Consider the following 25,742-nt stretch of genomic DNA (forward strand, 5'->3'; position numbering starts at 1 on the left):
AAGAGATTCAAGCTAAGTGACGTCAAGCCGGCTTCCACTCCAATGCCCACCAAGTGCCAACTTGACTTAGATCCCAATGGTAAAGTGGTGGATCCAAAGGTATATCGTTCCATGATTGGATCCTTGCTTTACCTTTGTGCATCTAGACCGGACATCATGTTGAGTGTGGGAATTTGTGCACGGTTTCAAGACGCACCTAAGGAAAGTCACTATGTGGCGGTCAAACGAATCTTTCGATATTTGGCTCATACCCCAAACTTTGGCTTATGGTACCCAAGAGGATCAAACTTCAAGCTTGTAGGGTACTCGGACTCTGATTGGGCGGGAGACAAAGTGGATAGGAAGTCCACTTCCTGAGGGTGCCAATTCCTTGGTTGCTCTTTGGTAAGTTGGTCTTCCAAAAAGAAAAGTCGTGTGTCTCTCCCGTCCACCGAAGCGGAGTATGTGGCGGCCGGTAGTTGTTGTGCACAACTCTTATGGATGAGGCAAACTTTAAAGGATTACGGTGTCACTTGTGACAAAGTGCCTCTTTGGTGTGACAATGAAAGTGCCATCAAGATCTCTCTCAACCCGGTGCAACACTTCAAGACGAAGCATATTGAGATCCAGTATCACTTCATCCGGGATCACATTAGGCGAGGAGAGATCGAGCTCAACTACGTCAACACTCATGATAACCTTGCAGATATCTTCACGAAGCCCTTGGATGAAGCAAGATTTCGTGAGTTAAGGCATGAGCTAAATATCATCGATTCGAGCAATGTTGCTTGAACCCTTGCACACCCCACCATACTCAACGTGTTGTCCTATTTAGATGTAGGCATGGACATAGGGGGAGTGATGTTCTCTCAATGAACTCTCCCTCCCCCCATTATGCATAAATCAATCAAGTCTTTCACATTTTCCATGTTTGATGGTACTTGTGCTTCAAAGACGAGTTTTGGTCATGGACCCAAGCATAATTCTTCGCGGTGCCATACCAATTGACTCAAACATAGGTGGCTACGGCCACCGCCCTCTCTTTTGGAGAGGTGGTGTCTTTCCGGTTTTGTGTGTTGCGTGGTCTTGTGGTGTCGTGTTGGCTCGAAGTGGTTTGTGCAAAGATCCAGTTTTTCGCGCGCTCGAAATGTGCATCTTCTTGAGCCCACGGTACTACCGCGTCTGGGCGCGTGGGGGTTATGACTCGGGCAGGGGAGTTCCAACTCCCCATACCCATTCATTGTCTCTCTCTCCACGTCTCTCCCTCTCAAGAACGGCGCCGGAGGCCCTCGCCGGATCTCCGTCTCCGGCCACTCTCCTCGGATTCCGACCGGTGGGATCGTTCCCCACCACTTCCTCTTGCCATGGACCAAGGTTTTTCCCCAAATCCCTCTTTTTCTTGGTTGTTCTCTTGCGTCTAGGTTTTTGGGGAGAAACTTGTCGTTCTTGAGATTTTAGGCCAAATCTATGCAAGAGTAGGATGTAGGAGAGTCGTGATGCGTAGGAAACATACTTGATATGTTGTCTTGTGGTAGCTTTTCCAACCGTAGTGCCGCCGTGGTTTCGCGGGCTTTTTTAGATTTGAACCTGTTTAGATCTGACGCGGTGTGGTACTACCGTGCCCAATGTGCGGTACTACCGCTCTTGCGGTACTACTGCCCGTCAGGTGCGGTACTACCGTATCGTGCGGTACTACCGCTCTGCAGATGCGGTACTACTGCGCCGGCCGTGGCACTAAGGTCGTACTACCGCTCCTACACCCGGTACTACCATGATCTTGCACCGTACTACCGCGTCTAAGAGTCGTACTACTATCTTAGCTCCGCATCACTTGGCAGTACTACCATAGGGATCAAATCTCTCTCTAGGCATTTATCATGTGTGCTTTCTGCTTGTTTGACTTGCGTTGTTGTGGTCTTTGCATTAACCTCTCTTGGCTATTGTGGGTGTTTTTGCGTTCTGTGTCTCAGGTGGTGGCTCTCGCTGTTCCAATCCCAGTCGTGACACTGGCTCCAAGCGTCTGCACAAGCCCCAAGATGAAGCCCCAGAGGGCTCCAATGCGCCCAAGCGCAATGTCAAGACCACTGCCAGCAAGCAAAAGGAACCGGCTAAGGGCATGGACGAGATTTCAACCACTGAGTATGTCGAGCGCCGGAAGATCAATCCCTATGTGAATCCTCAGGCTATCCTCAGAGGCACCGAGTTGTTCTGGACCAAGCAACAGGCTCTCATCTATCTGGATGTGATCAAGAACAAGCAGAATACCTTCGTGGATGTCAAGTGGATAGACATGCATCACCTGCGGAAGGACAAGTTTCGTGACTATTTTGGAGAGGCTCTGGACTTGGTGGAGCAGTTTGCTATTGAGCCGGTGATCTCCTTTCACCTTGACTATGACCCTGAGCTCATCTGTCAGTTTTTTGCCTCAGTGTACTTTCATCCCGGGGAGGATCGGATGATGACCTGGATGACCAATGGCCGTCAGTTGTCTGCTACCTGGAAAGAGTTCATGGATCTGCTGCACATTCCTGATGACGGGCTTCACACCCCCGTTGGCATTCGCCCCCATGCCAACTCTGAGTCTGCCAACAAGAACCAGCTTCAGCCCTTCCTTGTTGAGAAGGTACTCCCCAATGGCAAGTCATCTTGGGTGTTAAACTCCTTTCTGGATATCATGCATCACATCTTCTGCAACACTCTGTTCCCACGCATTGGCGACAAGGACAAGGTACATGCATATCTAGTGGACATGTTGCTCTTGTGTGCAGAGGCACGTTCTTCTCAGACTCAGCCACTTGATGTCTCACACATCATGTGGTGTGAGCTTTGGTTTGCGGTGTTCACTCGCAAAGTACCTATCTATGGACCGTACCTGTTTCTGCTACTCTCCACCATTTGGGAGCAGACGTATCCAGGTGATGAGTTCCTTGCTCCAGACTGGATTCGCCATGAGTCCATCAGCCTCCGCGTCAAGCCCAACTGGGCCAACACCACTACCCGTGCTGAGGCATCTTCTGCTAGGAGGGCTGCTGGTGAGGGGGAGGCTGCTGCTGCTGAGACTGTTGCTGAGGACCGTGCTGCTAGGTCCACCACTTCTTCCTCTGAGCCGTCATGGGCCAAAAAGATGAAGGACAAGATGAAGACTCTCTTCTGCATGCAGGCGAAGGGACAGTACAGGGCTCACGTGGCTGACAAGGAGAGTCACCACCGTGACAAGAAGGTGATGAGGCTCTTTGGAGAGGATGTGTCTGGCGGGTCTAAGGACGTCATCACACCTGAGGCTGCCTGGATGTCAAAGCAGGGCTACAAGTGGACCAGTTCAGAGGATGACCTCGAGGAGACTATCCCCGCCGCTGAGTCTGACGAGGAGCACGAGGAGCAGTGGGGCGACTTCTCTGCCTGAGCCACCCCGTGTGTGTAGGTGTCCTCTCTGCCTTTTTGGCGTCTCGATGCCAAAGGGGGAGAGAGTGTAGGGATTTGCGTTGTGTCGTGCTTGGTGTGTTTGTTTGCTTTGTCGTTTGGACCTCGTTTGCCTCATTTGCTTTTGTTTGGTTTGTGCCTTCGAGACCTATCCTCCATATGGTGTAAGACATATGCACTCTATCTATCTTAGTTATCTTATGTTTGTACTACCTTGTCTAGTGATAGATATGCCTTGTCTCTATAATATAGGGGGATCTCTGTTCCTAGTATTCGTGCTCATCTAGGTGGCACACATTTAGGGGGAGCCCATCTATATTATAGAGAGGAGGGGTTTGCATTTACTTAATACTATTTTCTTTGTGCAAATCCCATTTTGTCATCAATCCACCAAAAAGGGGGAGATTGTAAGGACATATTTATCCCTAAGTGTTTTGGTGATTGATGACAACGCATTTGCGGACTAATCGTGTGCCATGAGTATTCCAGACACTTCTTTGCTAGGCACAAGACGATTGGGTGCCGCTCGAAGACTGACGAAGACGGCATCTTTTCTACATTTCTTTTTGGTGGATTTGAGTCGTAGGAAAGCCGTACTATTAAGAGGGGGTCCGCGTTGGAAAGGTTTGGGTGGAATCATCACGTACACGTCTCCTTTTATCCGCTCCTTCTTCCTTGGAGCTTCCTCCGTTTTCCTGCCTCCTGTGACTGGCTGCTGTTGTGGTTGCGGTAGTACTGCTCCTGGATCAACGGTAGTACCGTAGGCATCCACGGTAGTACCGCGCGGTGGCGCGGTAGAACTGCTGGTGCCCACGGTAGTACCGCTCCCCTGGAGCCGCACTACCGCTGCCCACCAGGCTAGTGCCGCCCCTTTGCGGTAGTAGGAGCGGATGTAATTTTTTTACATCCGCACCTGCCGCGGTAGTACCGCTTTCGCCGTGCGGTAGTACCGCGCTATGCGGTCAGGCAGTAGTACCGCCCCTCGGCAGTACTACTGTGCCAGGTTTTTGCTACTTCCATTTTTTTGCGGAAGTAGGCACAGAAGTTTCCCTACCCACTGACTGGAACTTTTGCCTTGCGATAGTACTGCATGGGGGGCGTGGTAGTACCGCACGTGCGGAAGTACCGCCCCCAGCTTCTGTGCGTCTGGTTCTGTGCTGGGGTCATGGCAGTACCGTGGGTCGGTACGGTAGTACCGCACAGCCGTGCGGTAGTACCGCTTGGTTGCAAGCAGTAGTACCGCGCAGCCTTGCGTTAGTACCGCTGGCTAGGCGTGGTAGTACCGCTGGCCGCGGGCTGGTTGGTGGGTAAAGGTTGGATCTTTTCCACACACTATATAAGGGGTCTCCTTCTTCCCCGTTGACTTACCTCTTCCACCATTAAAGCTCCATTATTGCTCCAAGCTCCATTTTCGCCCGATTTCACTCCCTAGCCAACCAAACTTGTTGATTTGCTCGGGAGTGGTTGAGAAGGCCCCGATCTACACTTCCACCAAGAGATATTTGATTCCCCCTACTAATCCCTTGCGGATCTTGTTACTCTTGGGTGTTTGAGCATCCTAGACGGTTGAGGTCACCGCGAAGCCATAGTCCATTGTGGTGAAGCTTCATGGTGTCATTGGGAGCCTCCAATTGAGTTGTGGAGATTGCCCCAACCTCGTTTGTAAAGGTTCGGTCGCCGCCTCCAAGGGCACCAATAGTGGAATCACGGCATCTCGCATTGTGTGAGGGTGTGAGGAGATTACGGTGGCCCTAGTGGCTTCTTGGGGAGCATTGTGCCTCCACACCGCTCCAACGGAGACGTACTTCCTCTCAAAGGGAAGGAACTTCGGCAACACATCCTCGTCTCCACCGTCTCCACTCTTGGTTATCTCGTGCCTTTACTTGTGTAGCTTATTTGTTTCATATATCTTGCTTACTTGTGTTCCTATTCGTGTTGCATCATATAGGTTGCTCATCTACTTTGATGCAAAGTTTAAATTGCTAAAGAAAAGCTAAAAATTGTTAGTTGCCTATTCACCCCCCCTCTAGTCAACCATATCGATCCTTTTAGAACTCCACAGTACCAAGTGGGCAGCTATACCTGTGTTCTGTTCCAGCCCTCCACCACAGCTTGCATCATGGATAAACAAGGGGCTAGACTGGGGATCAGTTGATGAAGTGCAGACTCTACAGAGCCGCATCCGAACCCTCCTTGAGAGAGACATCGATCTTGTCAACGTGATTCAAGTGATTCTAGTTCGTCGAATCCTGCCATGCCAGCACAGGTCTCACCGTATGTGGGAGCTTAATGTAGAAGGATCACGAACCCTCCAACACTTCTTCGGCACTACGCACGAAGGGATGTGGAAGTTGTTTTTCGGGAAGCGAAAACATTGGTCGGACACTACCGAGGATGATGGCCTTAACTGCAACCGTCCGGATACCCCAGTAAGCACTTGTCTCCCAAACACTTTGTAATTACGCATACCGTAATATGGTACTGAGCACGCTATCTTCTTCCAGGGCTGGATAAAGAAGGCGGAACTAATTATGTGTTCGGCCCCTCTTCCTGAAGGCCCCGTGAATCCTGTTCTAACAAGGATGCTGGCCCTGGCACCATACAGATGCCTGTGAAGGAGGGCGAAACGGAGAGTGGGAGAACCAAAGATGGCCCCTATTCCAAGGGTACATCAGACATTGTGTCTGGAGGAATCAAAATCCCCTCATCCGAAGACAAAAGTGAAGGGGGGCACTATCTCCTCCCCTCATGGGAAGAAAAGGGCTGCCTCCGAAGATTTGGAGAAACAGGCTCCTAAGCGAGGCAAGATGCCTTTGTTGGGTGGCTCGGGCTTGGAGGACGTCGAAGCATAGTCTCATGATGAGGACAAGCCTCAGGCCAAATCGTAAGTGAACAAGGATGTTTTAAACATATCCCGTTCTTTTCTTGTAATGCCTGGAATATATGTTTTTTGCAGCTCGGCACGTAGTCTTCTACAACAATCCTCTTCTTCGGGGGACCTTCTCCCCGAGATGATGGAAAGCGAGACGCCTCCACCGGCTTCTCCGCCCAATAGGGCGGCCAACTTCGAGGTGTCGTCGCTGAGGGTCTCCCCCGACCAACAGGTGGTGCAAGGGATGATGAAGACATTACCCGAAGGTGATGCTTCGGTGGCCCAGGGCCCGGGGACCAATAATGAAGGCCCCAAACAATCAGGTATACAGCCGGATATGAATAAACGGTTCCCTTCAAAGGGTGGCCGTACTCCTACGGCAGCCTCCGGAGACCTGGATGCGCCAGATATCTTGACGAACATGCTGCGGCAGGCGTCCGTCTCAGAGGAACATCGTACCTTGATGTGCATGGTGGTTAAAAAGGTCCTGTCCGTGCAGATCGGATTGAATGAGGCCTTTGCGAGCCTACTAAGAGGCTTCGAGGTTTGTACTGTAATATGTGCAATTGTGTTTTATTCACAAAATACACATGTGTATAGATAGTAGCCCCTGAGACTCTGATTGGCTTCCCGAGGGAGGCGATCAGAGGATCAAAAGAAATGCCCAAGGACTGACCTGATTAATTGGAACATAGGCGGTGACTTATCCGATGACTGCCCAAACTATTGAAGTTGTAGATTTGCAACATAAGATTGATGAGCTTATCAACAGGCGACTTGACGAGGCGCAAGGTATGATTTTGGGGCAGTTATACTATGCATATGTTTAAAATATAAGCAATATGTGAAGAATTGTGTAATAAGGTGTACATATCTACAGATGGTGCTGTCGCAGTCGAGATCCTTCGAGCTGAGCTAGCCTGGGCCAAGGAGCAGGCCCGGATTAGTAATGCGGCTGCCGAAAAGGCATCAGCTGAGTTAAAAGCCGAACAAGCTGTTCGGCGCCAAGACGAGGAGAAGATATCCAGGATGGCGCTCGAACTAAAAAATGCTGCTAGCCGCTATGAACTTCTTGAGAAGCAGAATGAAGCCAAAACGGCTGAACTTGACAAGGCCTTACGAGAGGCGAGAGAAGCGCGGTCTGAATCCAGAGCAGCCCGTGAGGAGATCCGGCAAGCTAGGGAGATTGCGGCTGGTAAGCCTTTTTTGCTACAGACTAAGTTCGGCGATCCGAACTATGCTCAACTTAACCAAGTGTGGAGTTCTCCGGACGAGTTTTTAGACTTGCCGAAGAGTTCTTCCGATGCGGCGCAGTTTTACCAGGCGCGAGAGGGGTATGCAACGGAGAAGCTTTTCTAGTCACAATTTGGCACGTCGAAGCGCACTCTGTTGCTGAATGAACAGATATCCCAATGGGCCGAGCTTCATAGGATATCTGGTGCTGCCATGAAGAATGCCATAATCCGGTTGTGGCCAACTGAGCCTGTTCCGAATAGCTACTTTGGCTTGGTGCAGCGGCTTGTTGATGTGGTGCCACGTATCGACGCTGTGAAGTGGTCGGTGTGCATTGAGGGTGCACGGATGGCCTTTGCCCGAGTAAAGACATTCTGGGGGAAGATGAAGGCCATCGATGTTGCAGCAAAGAGTTCACCCAAGGGCAAGGACCGTTACGAACCAGAGCATTATTTTGAAGACGTCCTATAGGCCGCCCGCTTGATAGAGGATCAATGCTCGAAATACATAATGTTTGAGTGAGGTGTATGATAATTGTAAAAGACAATTTTATTTAATCTATTTTATATTTTGCTCGAAAGCTTGTGTTCCTCCTGTGTGGCCGTTTTAATATAATCTGAAAGTTTTCTAGTCGTCAGCTTCAGCCCCCTCATAGGAAGTACAGGGGTGTTCGGAAAAGCATTTGATCACTCTTGACCCAACGTCTTGGTCCATGAAGGAGTTGATAATGTGGCGAACCAGGCAATCAGGCTATAGGGCGTTAACACTTTCACTTAGCCATATGAGTTTTATAGGGGGGCTATGATATAGCCCCTGGTATGCGTACGGCTTATTCCAATATGGTGTGTTACATATATGACCTAAAAAAAGGGGTCCTTCGTGCAATACGGAAGGAATCGCGATAGATTCCGATAAGTCATCGAGTGGTTGACTAACTCTCACAACATCATGGCAGTCGGTTTTCGACTTTCTCTACTGAGGTGCTTGACCAGATGAACTGGAAGCACAATCGCAGTAGTTCTCCCTTTACTACCCTAGCCGATAGAGCGGAACGTAGGGTGGCAAACACGGGAGCCGGGCAACCCAACCATTGACCCAAGACATGATTCGGAGCTGATGCATATAAGGCCAAACTTGTGACGCCGAAGTACACTGTAAAAGCTGTTCGGACTTTGTTGGCAGCTCATTTGTTCCCGTATCGAGCCCCTGGCAGGTTAAGCCGGGGTATATCTGTGGAACAACCATAAGAGGCGTATTCATTTGCGGAAAGACGTGGATGATTAATTCGGATAATGTTTACTGGGATCTGAGCGATATGCCAATGATTACTTGATATATATCACATCACAACATGTTTACGCGAATGACTAATTCAGATAATGTTTACTGGGACCATATCACATCACAACATGCCCTGCAAAAAAAGTTAGATGTCCTCTACTTTGTTGTTGCAAGTTTTACGTGGCTGCTACGGGCTTCTAGCAAGAATCGTTCTTACCTACGCATAAAAACCACAACGATTTTTCGTCAAGTGTGTTGTTTTAACCTTCAACAAGGACCGAGCGTAGTCAAACTCGATTCGACTAAAGTTGGAGAAACAGACACCCGCCAGCCACCTGTGTGCAAAGCATGTCGGTAGAACCAGTCTCATGAATGTGGTCATGTAATGTCGGTCCGGGCCGCTTCATCCAACAATACTACCGAATCAAAGTAAAACGTTACTGGTAAGCAGTATGACTATTATCGCCCATAACTCTTTGTGTTCTACTTGTGCATATAACATCTACGCATAGACCTGGCTCGGATGCCGCTGTTGGGGAACGTAGTATTTCAAAAAAATTCCTATGATCACGCAAGATCTATCTAGGAGAAGCATAGAAACGAGCGGGGAGAGTGTGTCCACATACCCTTGTAGACCGAAAGCAGAAGCGTTTAGTAACACGGTTGATGTAGTCGAACGTCTTCACGATCCAACCGATCCAAGTACCAAACGTACGACACCTTCGTGTTCAGCACATGTTCAGCACGATGACGTCCCTCGAGATCTTGATCCAGTTGAGGATGAGGGAGAGTTCCTTCAGCACGACGGTGTGGCGACGGTGATGATGAAGTTACCGACGCAGGGCTTCGCCTAAGCACTACGACGATATGACCGAGGTGTTAACTATGGAGGGGGGCACCGCACACGGCTAGGAACAATTGATGTGTGTTCTAGGGGTTCCCTCCCCACGTATAAAAAGGAGGGAGAGGGAGGGAGGCAGCCTAGGGCGCGCCCAAGTAGGAGGAATCCTACTTGGGCCCTAGTCCAATTTGCCCCCCTACCATATTGGGACAAGGGGGAAAGGAAGGAGGTGGGATGGGAAGGAAGTAGGAGTCCTACTTCATACTTTCCTTTTCGTCCTCTCCTTTCCCTTTATCCCCATGTGACTGGCCCTATAGGGGGCGCACCAGCCCCTTGTGGGCTGGCGTGTTCCCTTACTTGGCCCATTAAGCCCATATCTTTGCCGGGGGTTGCCCGGAACCCCTTCCGGTGACCCGGTATCACCCGGAACACTTCCTTGTCCAAATACCATCGTCCTATATATGAATCTTTACCTCTCGACCATTTTGAGACTCCTCGTCATGTTTGTGATCTCATCCGGGGCTCCGAACAAACATCGATTATCAAATAACATAACTCATAATACAAATCGTCATCGAACGTTAAGCATGCGGACCCTACGGGTTCGAGAACTATGTAGACATGACCGATAAACATCTCCGGTCAATAACCAATAGCGGAACCTGGATGCTCATATTGGCTCCTACATATTCTATGAAGATCTTTTTCGGTCAAACTGCATAACAACATACGTTGTTCCCTTTGTCATCGGTATGTTACTTGTCCGAGATTCGATCGTCGGTATCATCATACCCAGTTCAATCTCTTTACTCGTTCCGTAATACATCATCCCGTGACTAACTCATTAGTCACATTGCTTGCAAGGCTTATAGTGATGTGCATTACCGAGAGGGCCCAAAGATACCTCTCCGATACACGGAGTGACAAATCCTAATGTCGATCTATGCCAACCCAACAAACACCTTCAGAGAGATCTGATAATCACCCAGTTACGTTGTGACGTTTGATAGCACACAAGGTGTTCCTTCAGTATTCGGGAGTTGCATAATCTCATAGTCAGAGGAACATGTATAAGTCGTGATGAAAGCAATAGCAATAAAACTAAACGATCATTGTGCTAAGCTAACGGATGGGTCTTGTCCATCACATCATTCTCTAATGATGTGATCCCGTTCATCAAATGAGAACACATATCTATTGTCAGGAAACATAACCATCTTTGATTAACGAGCTAGTCAAGTAGAGGCATACTAGGGACACTCTGTTTTGTCTATGTATTCACACATGTACTAAGTTTCCTGTTAATACAATTCTAGCATGAATAATAAACATTTATCATGATATAAGGAAATATAAATAATAACTTTATTATTGCCTCTAGGGCATATTTCCTTCACCGATTGGATCCAAAAGTTTAATGCTATGGTTAGAATTTATTCTTAATACTTTTCTCGTAGTTGCGGATGCTTGCGGGAGGCTTAATCATAAGTAGGAGGTTTGTTAAAGTAAGAACAACACCTAAGCACCGGGCCACCCACATATCAAATTATCAAAGTACCGAACACGAATTAAACCAACATGATGAAAGTGAGTAGATGAAATTCCCGTGTACCCTCAAGAACGCTTTGCTTATCATAAGAGACCGTTTTGGCCTGTCGTTTGCCTCAAAAGGATTGGGCTACCTTGCTGCACTTTTGTTACTACTATTGTTACTTGCTTGTTACAAATTATCTTGCTATCAAACTACTCCGCTACTTACAATTTCAGCACTTGCAGACACTACCTTACTGAAAACTACTTTTCATTTCCTTCTGCTCCTCGTTGGGTTCGACACTTTTACTTATCGAAAAGAACTACAATTGATACCCTATACTTGTGGGTCATCATGCCTTATCATCCAAAGTAAGTCAGTGCCGGACAACCCTTTCGTACATTTCAATCATTCCTTCTCGCTCATATGGAGAATAATTTGAGGTGTTTTTCCCCGTAGCAACGGGCACGCCGTCCTTATCGTTATTTACCCACTAGTCTCCCATGCCGTGTATTTCGACCCTACCAGAAACTACGAGAAGAAGGACTACACCCATATAATGAATATTCTAGATGATGCTCTCCAATGCTTCAGCTTGAAGGGTGGCTTCCTGCAGATTAGGAAACAAAGGAACAAGAAGACGGGTTTCTCGCATAAAACTAACTTCTGCTGCATCCATGTCCCAAAACCAAGCAAGAACGATGGATTCTACCTCCTCCATCTCATGATGGAGTTCAGAACGGATCACCAAAAGCTTCGCATGACAAGCAGAAACAATGATCATATCCACAAGTGGGTAGAATCTCATGGAGAAGCGGATTATAAACTTAGAGATGACTTCTTTCGCATCCATATGGACATTGCGATGATCATCATGAAAGAAGTCATCGATGAGAAGGGGATGTTCCACCACGGCCCTATATCATGAGCTGACGTTCGAACTCGCATAGGCATGCAACGTCAGGACCTCACACCATTCAAGAAGCTAGGGTCCACCCTTGATGATATGGAAGGATGGAACTTCTAGTGATTTACGATGCTGATGATATGTCTCGGTTGAACTTGTATAGTTTTTGTAGCGATGAAACTTTGTGATGTCCACGGGCCCTGCCGAACTTGCGTAACACTACTTTGTTAGTTTGGGTACGATGACCTGCGTACCTCTAGTTAATTAGTTTGTGTATGATGAAACTGCGTTGATTATTTGTATGTTTACTATATGTTGCATCTAGTTGCTAACCCTTTCTTTTTCGTGTTGCTCAAGTATATTTTGTTGCATATATGATTGTACATTCTTTTGATGAAGATGCATCTCTAACAGGTACCTAGATTCTTGATGGCGAAGAAGCAGTGCTATGTCGTGTACAAAGGGAAGGTTCCGGGAATGTATGACGAGTGGCCCGAGCGTCAGGCGCAAGTGGAGGGGGTCTCGGGCGCCAGCCATGAAGGCTTCAAAAGCAGACAAGAAGCAGAAGCTAGTTACTTAAGGTTCACGCTAGCGCGAGAGAGGACTCATAACCGCCGCCTCATTTACTGCATAGTTCCTCTCTCACTCTTAGTGATAGCTCTTCTCGCGTATATCATTATTTAGATGAATGACGATGTAGTTGCAAGTATTCGAGACTTGTATCGTTATTTTTGAGATGATGATGAGAGACCACTTTGTGTTCGATGATGATTATGATAATGACATGATTTGATGAGACTATTTGTATGTATATGTTATGATTACATTTGTATGTGTATGATATGCTAGAGATTATTGTATAAAGCCCTAAACAAAATTCAGTAGCATAAAATATGGAGTAGATTTTTTTTCAGAAACTAATAACAATAGCATAGGGTATGGCTTTAGCAGCAGCGAGGTCTTAGCAGTAGCGCTCTTTGTACCAGGGCGCTACAGCTATTAGCAGCAGCACGTATTAGAGACAAACGCTACTACTATCCCTAGATAGCAGTAGCGTGGGTCAAACTGCGCTACTACTAAGCGTTAGTTGTAGCATCGTATGAGTAGCGCGGCTGCCCACGCTCTGCTAAGCATTTAACCCGCGCTACTGCTAGGCTTTTCCCTAGTAGTGACGAGTTGTTACACGATATGTGCTTGGACAAAATGACGTTGTAGGCATGAAGTAGGGGGGCATAGTGTATTGGCAAAATGTGTGTTCTTGGTTTTAATGAGCAAAATCACTTCGCACCCTACCACTTGCATGTGATACATGATTGCAATGTGAAGTTGCTAGCCCATGCATGGTATACCATCTCAAACTCCGTCATGAAGTTTTGCAGTACGCGTGTGGAAGTGCTAGTATCAACTAGGAGGGGGTGAATAATCGATTTTATGGAAGTCTTCGAAGATAGATAAGCAAATAACACCTACACCGTATGCAGCGAAAGATAATTACACTAGCCATGTCATAGTCAAAGAGACAGTCCAGAGTAAGCACGAAGACGAATAGCAGCTAGGTAGAACATATCTGAATGGGAAGACGGTATGAAGCCAAATATGCAATCAGAGCGAATGTCTTCACACAAAGAATTCAATCAGAGCAGGTAAGCAATGACTTCATGAAGCTAAATTGTAAGTAAAGGGGTGAAGTGATAGAACCAATAGCTTGACGAAGACAAGGAATTGGTAGACCAGTTCCAGCTGTTGTGACAACTGTACATCTGGTTAGGGAGGCTGAGATTGAACTCAGAAGACCATGTCTTCACCTTATTCCCCTTGAGCTAAGGTCACTTAGTACTCACCCAATCACTCAGGTAAGTCTTCAAGGTAGACTTTCAAACCTTCACAGACTTTGTTCAACGACGATCCACAATGACTCTTGCAGCCTCAGAACGCGACACCTAACCGACTGAAGATCATAGTCTTCAAGTGTAATAAGTCTTCTAATCACGCGGACAGAAAGACTTCAGTGATGCCAAATACTCTTTGGGCTCTGGGTGTTTTGGGTTTTGTCCTTGCAAGAATTCTCTCTCAAAGACTTCGGAGGTGGGTTGCTCTCAAACGATAAAAGATGTGCACTAACTCTGAGCAGCCACCAATTTATGGTGGAAGGGGTGGCTATTTATAGCCACGGGCAACCCGACATGATTTGTCTGAAATGACCCTTGGTCATTGGGGAACCGACATGTGTCCAACGGTCGGATTTCAAACACACGCGGCAACTTGACTTGGGCTCATCTGACTTATCCAACTCAGGATAAGATTTTCTCTCATTGTCTTCACTCGAAGGCATATGATTTGGGTTGAGCATCACGTCAATTTTCTGACTTTGTTCACTTGAACCCCACTTGACAGTTTGGTGGTTCCTATGACTGAAGAAAGACGAAAATAGAACTACAAAATAAATTATGTCTTCGCACTCCATTGTCTTCAAGCGAATGTCTTCACACGTCATTATCTTCGTCGTGAATATCTTCGGCAACCACCAATGTCTTGAATGTCTTCATATATTTTTAGGGGTCATCTTCGATGGGTAAACCGAATCAATAGGGACTTCTACATGTGTTCTCCCGTGAATCTCGCAAACACATTAGTCCCTCAACCATGTTTGTCGCCAATACTCCAAAATCAACTAGGGGTGGTACTAGATGCACTTACAGCATGCAAAGAAGTTGGTCACTGGGCACGTCAATCATGGAGATCGTAAGTTTTGCTTCTTGTTGCTTTACATGTTGGTCAGTTTATTGATTCTGTCAAGGTTGCAACTTGATGATCATCATGTTGTATAGCCTAGACACGCTACTGCATTGTACCAATCAATGGAGAGCAGGCCAATCATGTTGATGCATATGGATGAAGCTCAAGGTGCACACCGTCTGGATGGCGAACATTTGCAGATACAGATGCATATGAACTCGATTAACATTGCATTTGGATCGATAAATTTGAAAAACTTGTTGAACATCCATTTTATTTTAGATGTAGTATTTATATTTGAGCTATTGTTGTATTAGGATAATTGCATATTATTGAAGGATGAATAGTGCTAGTGCTATTACTTATTTTCAATGCTCCGGGCATAGGGAAAAATAGAGGTGGGCGTTTGATGGACATGGTTGGAAGACGGCTCTTGTATCCGTTGTGAACACGTTCAGACACATCGGAGACGAATAATGTCATCCAACTTATGGGACGCCGTTGAAGATGCCCTTAGTTATTATGATAAGACTTTTTTAGCGTTGTAAATGCTATGACCATGTTAATACCAGTTCGATGAAACTACGCGATCGGTTGGCATAGCTTCATCAATCAATTGTCTAGCGTTTATGCTCCTTGACCCTAATGTTTCTGTTGCAACCTTAGTTTGAAGCCGTCACAATCAAATTTCGGATTCTAGCATCGATTTTGACTGAGTTCTCATCCTGGTAGGTCCCTATACTATGATCAACGCATGGGAATTTTGAGACCTTTATGAATGTGTGTGTCGCCTTTGCGGAGTTGCTCGGCTGGGGAGAGGGTGGACGTTAGGCAGTCGGCGATAGGGGTAGGGTGTGTGATGCGCTTCCTTATTGTTACTGGTGCGACTAGAGGTTGGTGCATCGGTGTGAGGGTTTTCTATATGGGCGGCACTTCACCGGTGGCTTGGTTTGTTTTTTCTTGTTTCCCATACAAGCTTGGCGATAGTGATGGGTAGGAGTTTTGTGGGATTCAACATCAGCATGGTGTTTGGTCGAATAAATAGCAAAAAAAAACTACACGGTCGGTGTTAAGGTTTCAAAAAATTACAGTACCACTTAAAAAATTGCTGATACATATCAGTTTTTTCTTAAAAAAGTTTAAACACTGATGCCAGATTATACAAAAAAAATTGATATGCTACCTACTTAAAAAATCACTGATACATATACCGTTTTTCCCTTCTAACTTTGTCTTAGGGAAAACACTGTTGACCCATTATTTAGACGAAAAAAGGATGAATGTGCATGTCGCCTTTGCGGAGTTGCTCGGCTGGGGAAAGGGTGGACGTTAGGCAGTCGGCGACAAGGGTAGGGTGTGTGATGCGCTTCCTTGTTGTTACTGGTGCGACTAGAGGTTGGTGCATCGGTGTGAGGGTTTTCTATATGGGCGGCACTTCACCGGTGGCTTGGTTTGTTTTTTCTTGTTTCCCATACAAGCTTGAGGATAGTGATGGGTAGGAGTTTTGTGGGATTCAACATCAGCATGGTGTTTGGTCGAATAAATAGCAAAAAAAACTACCACGGTCGGTGTTAAGGTTTCAAAAAATTACAGTACCACTTAAAAAATTGTTGATACATACCAGCTTTTTCTTAAAAAAGTTTAAACACTGATGCCAGATTATACAAAAAAATTGATATGCTACCTACTTAAAAAATCACTGATACATACCGTTTTTTCCCTTCTAACTTTGTCTTAGGAAAAACACTGTTGACCGATTATTTAGACGAAAAAAGGATGGATGTGCATGTCGCCTTTGCGGAGTTGCTCGGCTGGGGAGAGGGTGGACGTTGGGCAGTCGGCGACAGGGGTAGGGTGTGTGATGCGCTTCCTTGTTGTTACTGGTGCGACTAGAGGTTGGTGCATCGGTGTGAGGGTTTTCTATATGGGCGGCACTTCACCGGTGGCTTGGTTTGTTTTTTCTTGTTTCCCATACAAGCTTGGGGATAGTGATGGGTAGGAGTTTTGTGGGATTCAACATCAGCATGGTGTTTGGTCGAATAAATAGCAAAAAAAACTACCACGGTCGGTGTTAAGGTTTCAAAAAATTACAGTACCACTTAAAAAATTGTTGATACATACCAGCTTTTTCTTAAAAAAGTTTAAACACTGATGCCAGATTATACAAAAAAATTGATATGCTACCTACTTAAAAAATCACTGATACATACCGTTTTTTCCCTTCTAACTTTGTCTTAGGAAAAACACTGTTGACCGATTATTTAGACGAAAAAAGGATGGATGTGCATGTCGCCTTTGCGGAGTTGCTCGGCTGGGGAGAGGGTGGACGTTGGGCAGTCGGCGACAGGGGTAGGGTGTGTGATGCGCTTCCTTGTTGTTACTGGTGCGACTAGAGGTTGGTGCATCGGTGTGAGGGTTTTCTATATGGGCGGCACTTCACCGGTGGCTTGGTTTGTTTTTTCTTGTTTCCCATACAAGCTTGGGGATAGTGATGGGTAGAAGTTTTGTGGGATTCAACATCAGCATGGTGTTTGGTCGAATAAATAGCAAAAAAAACTACCACGGTCGGTGTTAAGGTTTCAAAAAATTACAGTACCACTTAAAAAATTGCTGATACATACCAGTTTTTTCTTAAAAAAGTTTAAACACTGAAGCCAGATTATACAAAAAAAATTGATATGCTACCTACTTAAAAAATCACTGATACATATACCGTTTTTTCCCTTCTAACTTTGTCTTAGGGAAAACACTGTTGACCCATTATTTAGACGAAAAAAGGATGGATGTGCATGTCGCCTTTGCGGAGTTGCTCGGCTGGGGAGAGAGTGGACGTTAGGCAGTCGGCGACAGGGGTAGGGTGTGTGATGCGCTTCCTTGTTGTTACTGGTGCGACTAGAGGTTGGTGCATCGGTGTGAGGGTTTTCTATATGGGCGGCACTTCACCGGTGGCTTGGTTTGTTTTTTCTTGTTTCCCATACAAGCTTGGGGATAGTGATGGGTAGGAGTTTTGTGGGATTCAACATCAGCATGGTGTTTGGTCGAATAAATAGCAAAAAAACTACCATGGTCGGTGTTAATGTTTCAAAAAATTACAGTACCACTTAAAAAATTGCTGATACATACCAGTTTTTTCTTTAAAAAGTTTAAACACTGATGCCAGATTATACAAAAAAATTGATATGCTACCTACTTAAAAAATCACTGATACATACCGTTTTTCCCTTCTAACTTTGTCTTAGGGAAAACACTGTTGACCGATTATTTAGATGAAAAAAGGATGGATGTGCATGTCACCTTTGCGGAGTTGCTCGGCTGGGGAGAGGGTGGACGTTAGGCAGTCGGCGACAGGGGTAGGGTGTGTGATGCGCTTCCTTGTTGTTACTGGTGCGACTAGAGGTTGGTGCATCGGTGTGAGGGTTTTCTATATGGGCGGCACTTCACCGGTGGCTTGGTTTGTTTTTTCTTGTTTTCCATACAAGCTTGGGGATAGTGATGGGTAGGAGTTTTGTGGGATTCAACATCAGAATGGTGTTTGGTCGAATAAATAGCAAAAAAATTACCACGGTCGGTGTTAAGGTTTCAAAAAATTATAGTACCACTTAAAAAATTGTTGATACATATCAGTTTTTTCTTAAAAAAGTTTAAACACTGATGCCAGATTATACAAAAAAATTGATATGCTACCTACTTAAAAAATCACTGATACATACCGTTTTTCCCTTCTAACTTTGTCTTAGGGAAAACACTGTTGACCGATTATTTAGACGAAAAAAGGATGGATGTGCATGTCGCCTTTGTGGAGTTGCTCGGCTGGGGAGAGGGTGGACGTTAGGCAGTCGGCGACAGGGGTAGGGTGTGTGATGCGCTTCCTTGTTGTTACTGGTGCGACTAGAGGTTGGTGCATCGGTGTGAGGGTTTTCTATATGGGCGGCACTTCACCGGTGGCTTGGTTTGTTTTTTCTTGTTTCCCATACAAGCTTGGGGATAGTGATGGGTAGGAGTTTTGTGGGATTCAACATCAGCATGGTGTTTGGTCGAATAAATAGCAAAAAAAACTACCACGATCGGTGTTAAGGTTTCAAAAAATTACAGTACCACTTAAAAAATTGCTGATACATACCAGTTTTTTCTTAAAAAAGTTTAAACACTGATGCCAGATTATACAAAAAAAATTGATATGCTACCTACTTAAAAAATCACTGATACATATACCGTTTTTTCCCTTCTAACTTTGTCTTAGGGAAAACACTGTTGACCCATTATTTAGACGAAAAAAGGATGGATGTGCATGTCGCCTTTGCGGAGTTGCTCGGCTGGGGAGAGGGTGGACGTTAGGCAGTCGGCGACAGGGGTAGGGTGTGTGATGCGCTTCCTTGTTGTTACTGGTGCGACTAGAGGTTGGTGCATCGGTGTGAGGGTTTTCTATATGGGCGGCACTTCACCGGTGGCTTGGTTTGTTTTTTCTTGTTTCCCATACAAGCTTGGGGATAGTGATGGGTAGGAGTTTTGTGGGATTCAACATCAGCATGGTGTTTGGTCGAATAAATAGCAAAAAACCTACCATGGTCGGTGTTAATGTTTCAAAAAATTACAGTACCACTTAAAAAATTGCTGATACATACCAGTTTTTTCTTAAAAAAGTTTAAACACTGATGCCAGATTATACAAAAAAATTGATATGCTACCTACTTAAAAAATCACTGATACATACCGTTTTTTCCCTTCTAACTTTGTCTTAGGGAAAACACTGTTGACCGATTATTTAGACGAAAAAAGGATGGATGTGCATGTCGCCTTTGCGGAGTTGCTCGGCTGGGGAGAGGGTGGACGTTAGGCAGTCGGCGACAGGGGTAGGGTGTGTGATGCGCTTCCTTGTTGTTACTGGTGCGACTAGAGGTTGGTGCATCGGTGTGAGGGTTTTCTATATGGGCGGCACTTCACCGGTGGCTTGGTTTGTTTTTTCTTGTTTTCCATACAAGCTTGGGGATAGTGATGGGTAGGAGTTTTGTGGGATTCAACATCAGCATGGTGTTTGGTCGAATAAATAGCAAAAAAATTTACCACGGTCGGTGTTAAGGTTTCAAAAAATTACAGTACCACTTAAAAAATTGTTGATACATATCAGTTTTTTCTTAAAAAAGTTTAAACACTGATGCCAGATTGTACAAAAAAATTGATATGCTACCTACTTAAAAAATCACTGATACATACCGTTTTTTCCCTTCTAACTTTGTCTTAGGGAAAACACTGTTGACCGATTATTTAGACGAAAAAAGGATGGATGTGCATGTCGCCTTTGCGGAGTTGCTCGACTGGGGAGAGGGTGGACGTTAGGCAGTCGGCGACAGGGGTAGGGTGTGTGATGCGCTTCCTTGTTGTTACTGGTGCGACTAGAGGTTGGTGCATCGGTGTGAGGGTTTTCTATATGGGCGGCACTTCACCGGTGGCTTGGTTTGTTTTTTCTTGTTTCCCATACAAGCTTGGGGATAGTGATGGGTAGGAGTTTTGTGGGATTCAACATCAGCTTGGTGTTTGGTCGAATAAATAGCAAAAAAACTACCACGGTCGGTGTTAAGGTTTCAAAAAATTACAGTACCACTTAAAAAATTGCTGATACATATCAGTTTTTTCTTAAAAAAGTTTAAACACTAATGCCAGATTATAAAAAAAATTGATATGTTACCTACTTAAAAAATCACTGATACATATCGTTTTTCCTTTCTAACTTTGTCTTAGGGAAAACACTGTTGATCCATTATTTAAACGAAAAAAAGGATACATACCGTTTTTTCCCTTCTAACTTTGTCTTAGGGAAAACACTGTTGGGTAACTTTGTCTTAGGGAAAACACTGTTGACACATTATTTAGACGAAAAAAAGGATGGATGTGCGGTGAGCGTGGATCGAACACGCGACCTTCAGATCTTCAGTCTGACGCTCTCCCAACTGAGCTATCCCCGCTTCATGTTTAAAATTGTATTGTTTCTTTAATAAGTTATAATCACAGATCAGCATGGGCGTTGTGTTGCTCGTAACTGAGGTTTGGGCTCAAATTCTGTTAACCGTCCTTTGTCTTGAATGGTTTGGGCTCACACGGACGCTTCTCGTTGTGGCCCAACCCGGCACTAGTGTACAGGAGCAAAGCGAAGGGCAGGCATATCCTCGACTCTGAAGCCGGATTGAACAAATCTGTAGGTGCTCCAGTCTTTTATACGCTTGCCCATGTTAACAGGGATGCAAACATTGCAGCTGATAATGCTTTACTGCTAAGCATGCATCGATGGAACGTCCAGCCTGCTGCAGCAGCTGGAGCCGTCAGGTGCCTGCGTTCCTTGCAAGTTGCATTCAGCATCACTCTAATCTACCTTCATCATCAATGTAAGCCAAGCACATTGATGTTCTAAATAAAAGCCCTGTGGTGTCACATAAAAGATCAAGGTATCAACCAAAGACCAGACAGATACTGTGCTGCCTTCAGACAATACAAACGGCAGGCATGCTCAGCGACAAGCATATCTCTCTGCCTCTGTACACTGGATACAGACTGGTCTGTTGTTAACCTTACTTAATTATTCCCGCCATTACAGATCGGCGTCTATGTAGCAGTATAATACAAAGGTCATGCAATATATATAACACTATGATCCATGATCACCTACAACAGCAGCAGTTCTAAGCACTAGGGCAACAAAAAACAAGGGAACCATGCCATGCCACAACATGGAAGGTAGGCAGGCACATCATCACAACAAAAAGAAGCAAGGTGGTATTAGACAGGAAGGAGCTTTACATTTGATGACAGTAATGGCTTGGCTTGGCTTGGCTTACTCATCAGTCCTCTCATTTCATTCTGACTGAACATCGTCAGCTCATGGTGCCAATGCCGCCGCCGCTACCTACCATGGCTTCAGGTCGCCCTTGGGGCCCTGGGTCCAGTTCAGCGCCTTCTGCCCCGGGGTCAGGTACACGCTCTTGCTGTGCGGGAGCTTCCGCGCCAGGCCGTTCAGGATCTGGTGGAAGGCGTCCCCGGGCTGGGCCGGCTGCGGGAAAAGCATGGCCTGCTTCATCGACGGGTTCGCCAGCAGCCTCTGCTTCCGTAGGATCACCTCCATCGGGATGGAGGTCAGGATGGTGTCAAGCTTGGGGACATCGTCCTCCGCCACGAACACGCCGATCTCGTCCCACGGGATGGCGTCCGCGAAGGGCAGGACAATGTCGTCCGCGATGATCACCGGGATGCACCCGAACACCACGGCCTCAACGAGACGGGGGCTCCACGGGGCCCAGCCCAGCGGGCACAGGCAGAAGATGGCACGCTGCATGTCCTCATAGTAGGTGGGTGGGTGGTCCGTCGAGATGTCGAACAGAGGGTTGTTCTTGAAGTTCTCCCACACCGACGCACGGGCGCCTCTGCATTGCATACATAGAAGGTACGTCAAGACTTTTGTGCCCCAATAATTCATTAAGAATGATGATTATGACTTATGAGGAGTACCACATGTTTCAGATGTGCATACCTTGCATAGTAACCACCCTCGGGATCATTTGCCGTATCGTAGAACAAACCACGGAAATAGACAAAGATGGAGCGCGGGGTCTCCGGGGGTACAAGGTGAGTTTTCATTTTCTGGGGAGGAGCATATGGTGGGATGTTGATTGAGCCCTCCTTTAGGCAGACATGATCCTTCTGCCCAAATGTCTGGACAAGTGTAGCGCGGCGAAGCAATGGAAGGATCCCCCTTTCGATCGCCTTCTCTTCCTGAACCATGGCAATGCAAAATGCATGTCAGAGAAAGATTCTACTAGAACAGAGCATGCAGTTTGTTTCCAAATATCTAAGATAAATAGGTTACATAAGTGAATGAACAGTCATCAAAGTCCGTGGTAGTACAAGTGTGCAAAGCGTGTGTATAAGTGTGCAAAGTACATCCATTCCATGTTTCAGTGGTACTCCCTCCGTAAACTAATATAAGAGCGTTTAGATCACTATTTTAGTTATCTATAAACACTCTTATATTAGTTTACACAGGGAGTAATATGTAAGTTGGAAGATTCAGGTTTCCCATCTGTGCTCTATGACTCACCTGATAATGGAAGCATGCCCCAAAGTCATGTGGCACGACGAAGAAATGATCAGCACCGGCCGTCCGGTTCCAATAGGGCCAGTGCGAGGAGATGAACTGAACCGCACTCCTCATGATCCGCGGGGATTTGAAGGGCAACGGATGACCCCATGGAGTAAGGTCACAGGTCGTGTACACCGGGGTGTAGAACCAGTCGGCCTCCTCCGGGTTCATCGTCCGGATCGCGCTCGACAGCAGGAACCGGTGCATGAATATCTCGGCGGCAAACATGTGGCTGAGGCACCTGGAGTCCTTGGCCACCATCTTCTTGTTGTACTTGGTGGGCAGCTCGTAGACGTACACCTTCAGCCTCCCGACGGGATCATCCTCCAGAACATCACCAGCACTCCCTGAATTTCCATGATAAACATGATGAGAATCAAGTAGTGCCGCAGCACAATCATCATAGCTAAAATTACAGAGCTATGGAACAGCTTGAGTGGGCTGTTGGTAGAGTACATGGCAACGCAACAGACAATTTAGACTCCCAGTCCAGAATCACAGGGAGGTTTAATAATACAGTATTGTCTAAAGTTCGGTGATTGAGGTAGGCGCCCATGCTTATCTACAAAGTCAGACATGCTCTCCCTGGCCTGTCGGTGACCAAAAGTCGGAACATGCCGCGCGGAATAAAATCCTATCGCGGCGAGATCTCGGGACGAACAGCTGATGTGCTGGCCATCACGTCCCGAATTGGTCCAGCGGCCGCAGATCTCATGCCGCCGGCCTTCTTCCCCGGCCTCAACCGGCAGGATTCGGTCCAAAAGCAGCGCCCCCCAAATCAGATCCCAGGCACCGCGGGAACGCACACGGGACCGCGGATTTCTGGGGATCAATCGAGCTCGGTGGCACAAGCATTGCGGCACGGCAGCAGGAAGAAGAACAGTAAAGACTAACTACCAGAGCATCAAAGGCTGGAAAGGAAAAGGGAGCATTTTTATGCTCTCTCCAGCTGAATCGCGCATAGGAGAAAGAAAGGCACACACCTTCGATCCTCTCGGTGTCCTGGCCCCTGACGACGACGCCGGAGCAGGAGAGGAGCAGCGCGAGCGCGGCCGCGAGGGCCACCATCGCCCGCGGCTTCCCCATCGCCGCCGCCCGCCCACAGCTCCCCGTGCGCTCCCCTACTCAGCAGCAAAAATACACAGGCAGAGGGTGGGGAGGAGGAGGGAGGCGGGCGAATCTGCTGCCGCGCGTTGGCGAGCAGGGGAGGGAGGGGGCCGGGGGGGAGTCGGAGAGGAGAGGGGAGGGGCGTCGGGTGATAATAATGCGGAGGAGCGAGCGGGGCGGAGGTGGAGGCGGAGGGTGGTGGTGGTGGGAGCCGGCTCGGCCCTCGGTGTCAATGATGAGCTAGCTGTCGGCGGAGCAGGTTGGTGGGACGCTCACCTCAAGTCCTCTCAGGACACACGCGCGCGCGCGCAGTAAATCCAGCGCCACCGTATCTGTAAATGCTACGCGTACCACGGCCCACGTATTTAGGGATGATGAGGATTTATTAGCCAAGCCCAGCACGTTACTAGTGGCGTGCACGTAGTGATTCGACAGGTAAAATGGTACTACTACTATTTTCATTTCAGAAAACGCCCGACTCTAATGATCAAACCAACAGTACATATATATATACTCTTATAACAAAACTAGCAGTACATGTAGATATATAGACCTAAAAAGGAGAGGTCGATAATGATCAAGGCCACGTTTATGCCGGACCAACGCCCTGAAGAATAATTTGTTGAAGTTGTGGCCGCCGAAAGTTTTTTTTTGTTGGCGAAAACGCCGAAAGATTCATACATCCAATATCCCAATAACCTCTAAAAGAAGCTCCGCTGAAGGTGACACCAATGTAACGAAGTGGGATACTGCAAAGGAAAGTCGCCACTATCACCATACTAACAAAACCCTAACTGTATCGTCAAGAGGTCAGCGTGAATCTACACCAACGAGTCATCGATGCCGCCGCGGCTGACATCATGATAAGTCATATTTTGTTCTCAAACCAGTGCTTCCTGAGATCTCGCCGACCCATCTCTCTCGGCACACGCCGAGGATAGGAGAAGCAATATCTCCGCTCATTCGCCGTTGCGCCGGAGCGGTGATAAGGATTCCGAGGAGTGTAACTGCGGCGGTGCCCCTTTGACAAGCAAACGCCATCGAGACTACAACGAGCCAAACACTGCAACCACCGTTCACCTACATCAATCGATCAATGTAAACGAGGGAATTTACGCGATTCGAACGTGGTGTTTTTGCTTGCTGCAAAATTAGTTTCGCATCACTGGTTCACTACAAACTGTGGCGCTTATTTAAATCTCAAGAGTAACATATCTCCTTTCTTTTTATATTCCTACAGTAGGCAATGCGAGAGTCGTGTGAACGGCCGCTCAGTTAGTTGATTAAGCGCGCAGAGGAGGCGAAAGTTAGGCTTTTGCTGGCAGACGGAGACGATGGATGAATCAATCATGCCCGGGAGACGCGGCCGGAGATTACTCCGGTACATGAAATCCAACCGGACGCCGCCGACTGGAGCGACGTACATCTGGCTTTTTTGGCGGGGTCCAGCCAGCCAAACCGCGTACTCCCTCCGTCCGAAAATAGTTGTCATCAAAAAGAATAAAAGAGAATGTATTTAGATGTATTTTAGTTCTAGATACATCTCGTTTCATCCATTTTGGTGACAAGTATTTTCGGACGGAAGGAGTACTATTTAAGAGAGAAGAAGCCTGTCCACCTTTCCATCCGTCGGTGGCCATGCATACTTGCCGCACAATCAATCCAACGCCGTGCCGCCTGTCCTCCTCCTTTGACTTCACCTGTCGTCTC

The 25,742-nt window shown here is 46.8% G+C and overlaps 1 protein-coding gene and 1 non-coding gene across 2 annotated transcripts; both read right to left on the minus strand.

Annotated features, from left to right (window-relative positions):
- Positions 1-20,687: 20,687 nt before the first annotated feature.
- Positions 20,688-20,760, minus strand: TRNAF-GAA. The gene has a single exon. It is a non-coding gene; the product is annotated as a tRNA-Phe (tRNA).
- A 587-nt stretch (positions 20,761-21,347) lies between these two features.
- On the minus strand, positions 21,348-24,186 carry LOC119270177 (probable glucuronosyltransferase Os01g0926600). The gene is made up of 4 exons (XM_037552147.1): positions 23,909-24,186; positions 22,884-23,272; positions 22,317-22,558; positions 21,348-22,209 (listed from the first exon to the last, which is right to left on the minus strand). Exons 1-4 carry the CDS (start codon positions 24,009-24,011, stop codon positions 21,696-21,698), a joined length of 1,248 nt encoding a protein of 415 aa, XP_037408044.1. The 5' UTR covers positions 24,012-24,186; the 3' UTR covers positions 21,348-21,695.
- Between the last annotated feature and the right edge of the window lie 1,556 nt (positions 24,187-25,742).

The sequence above is a fragment of the Triticum dicoccoides genome, chromosome 3A, assembly GCF_002162155.2.
Source record: "Triticum dicoccoides isolate Atlit2015 ecotype Zavitan chromosome 3A, WEW_v2.0, whole genome shotgun sequence".
In the NCBI taxonomy this organism is placed as follows: Eukaryota; Viridiplantae; Streptophyta; class Magnoliopsida; order Poales; family Poaceae; genus Triticum; species Triticum dicoccoides.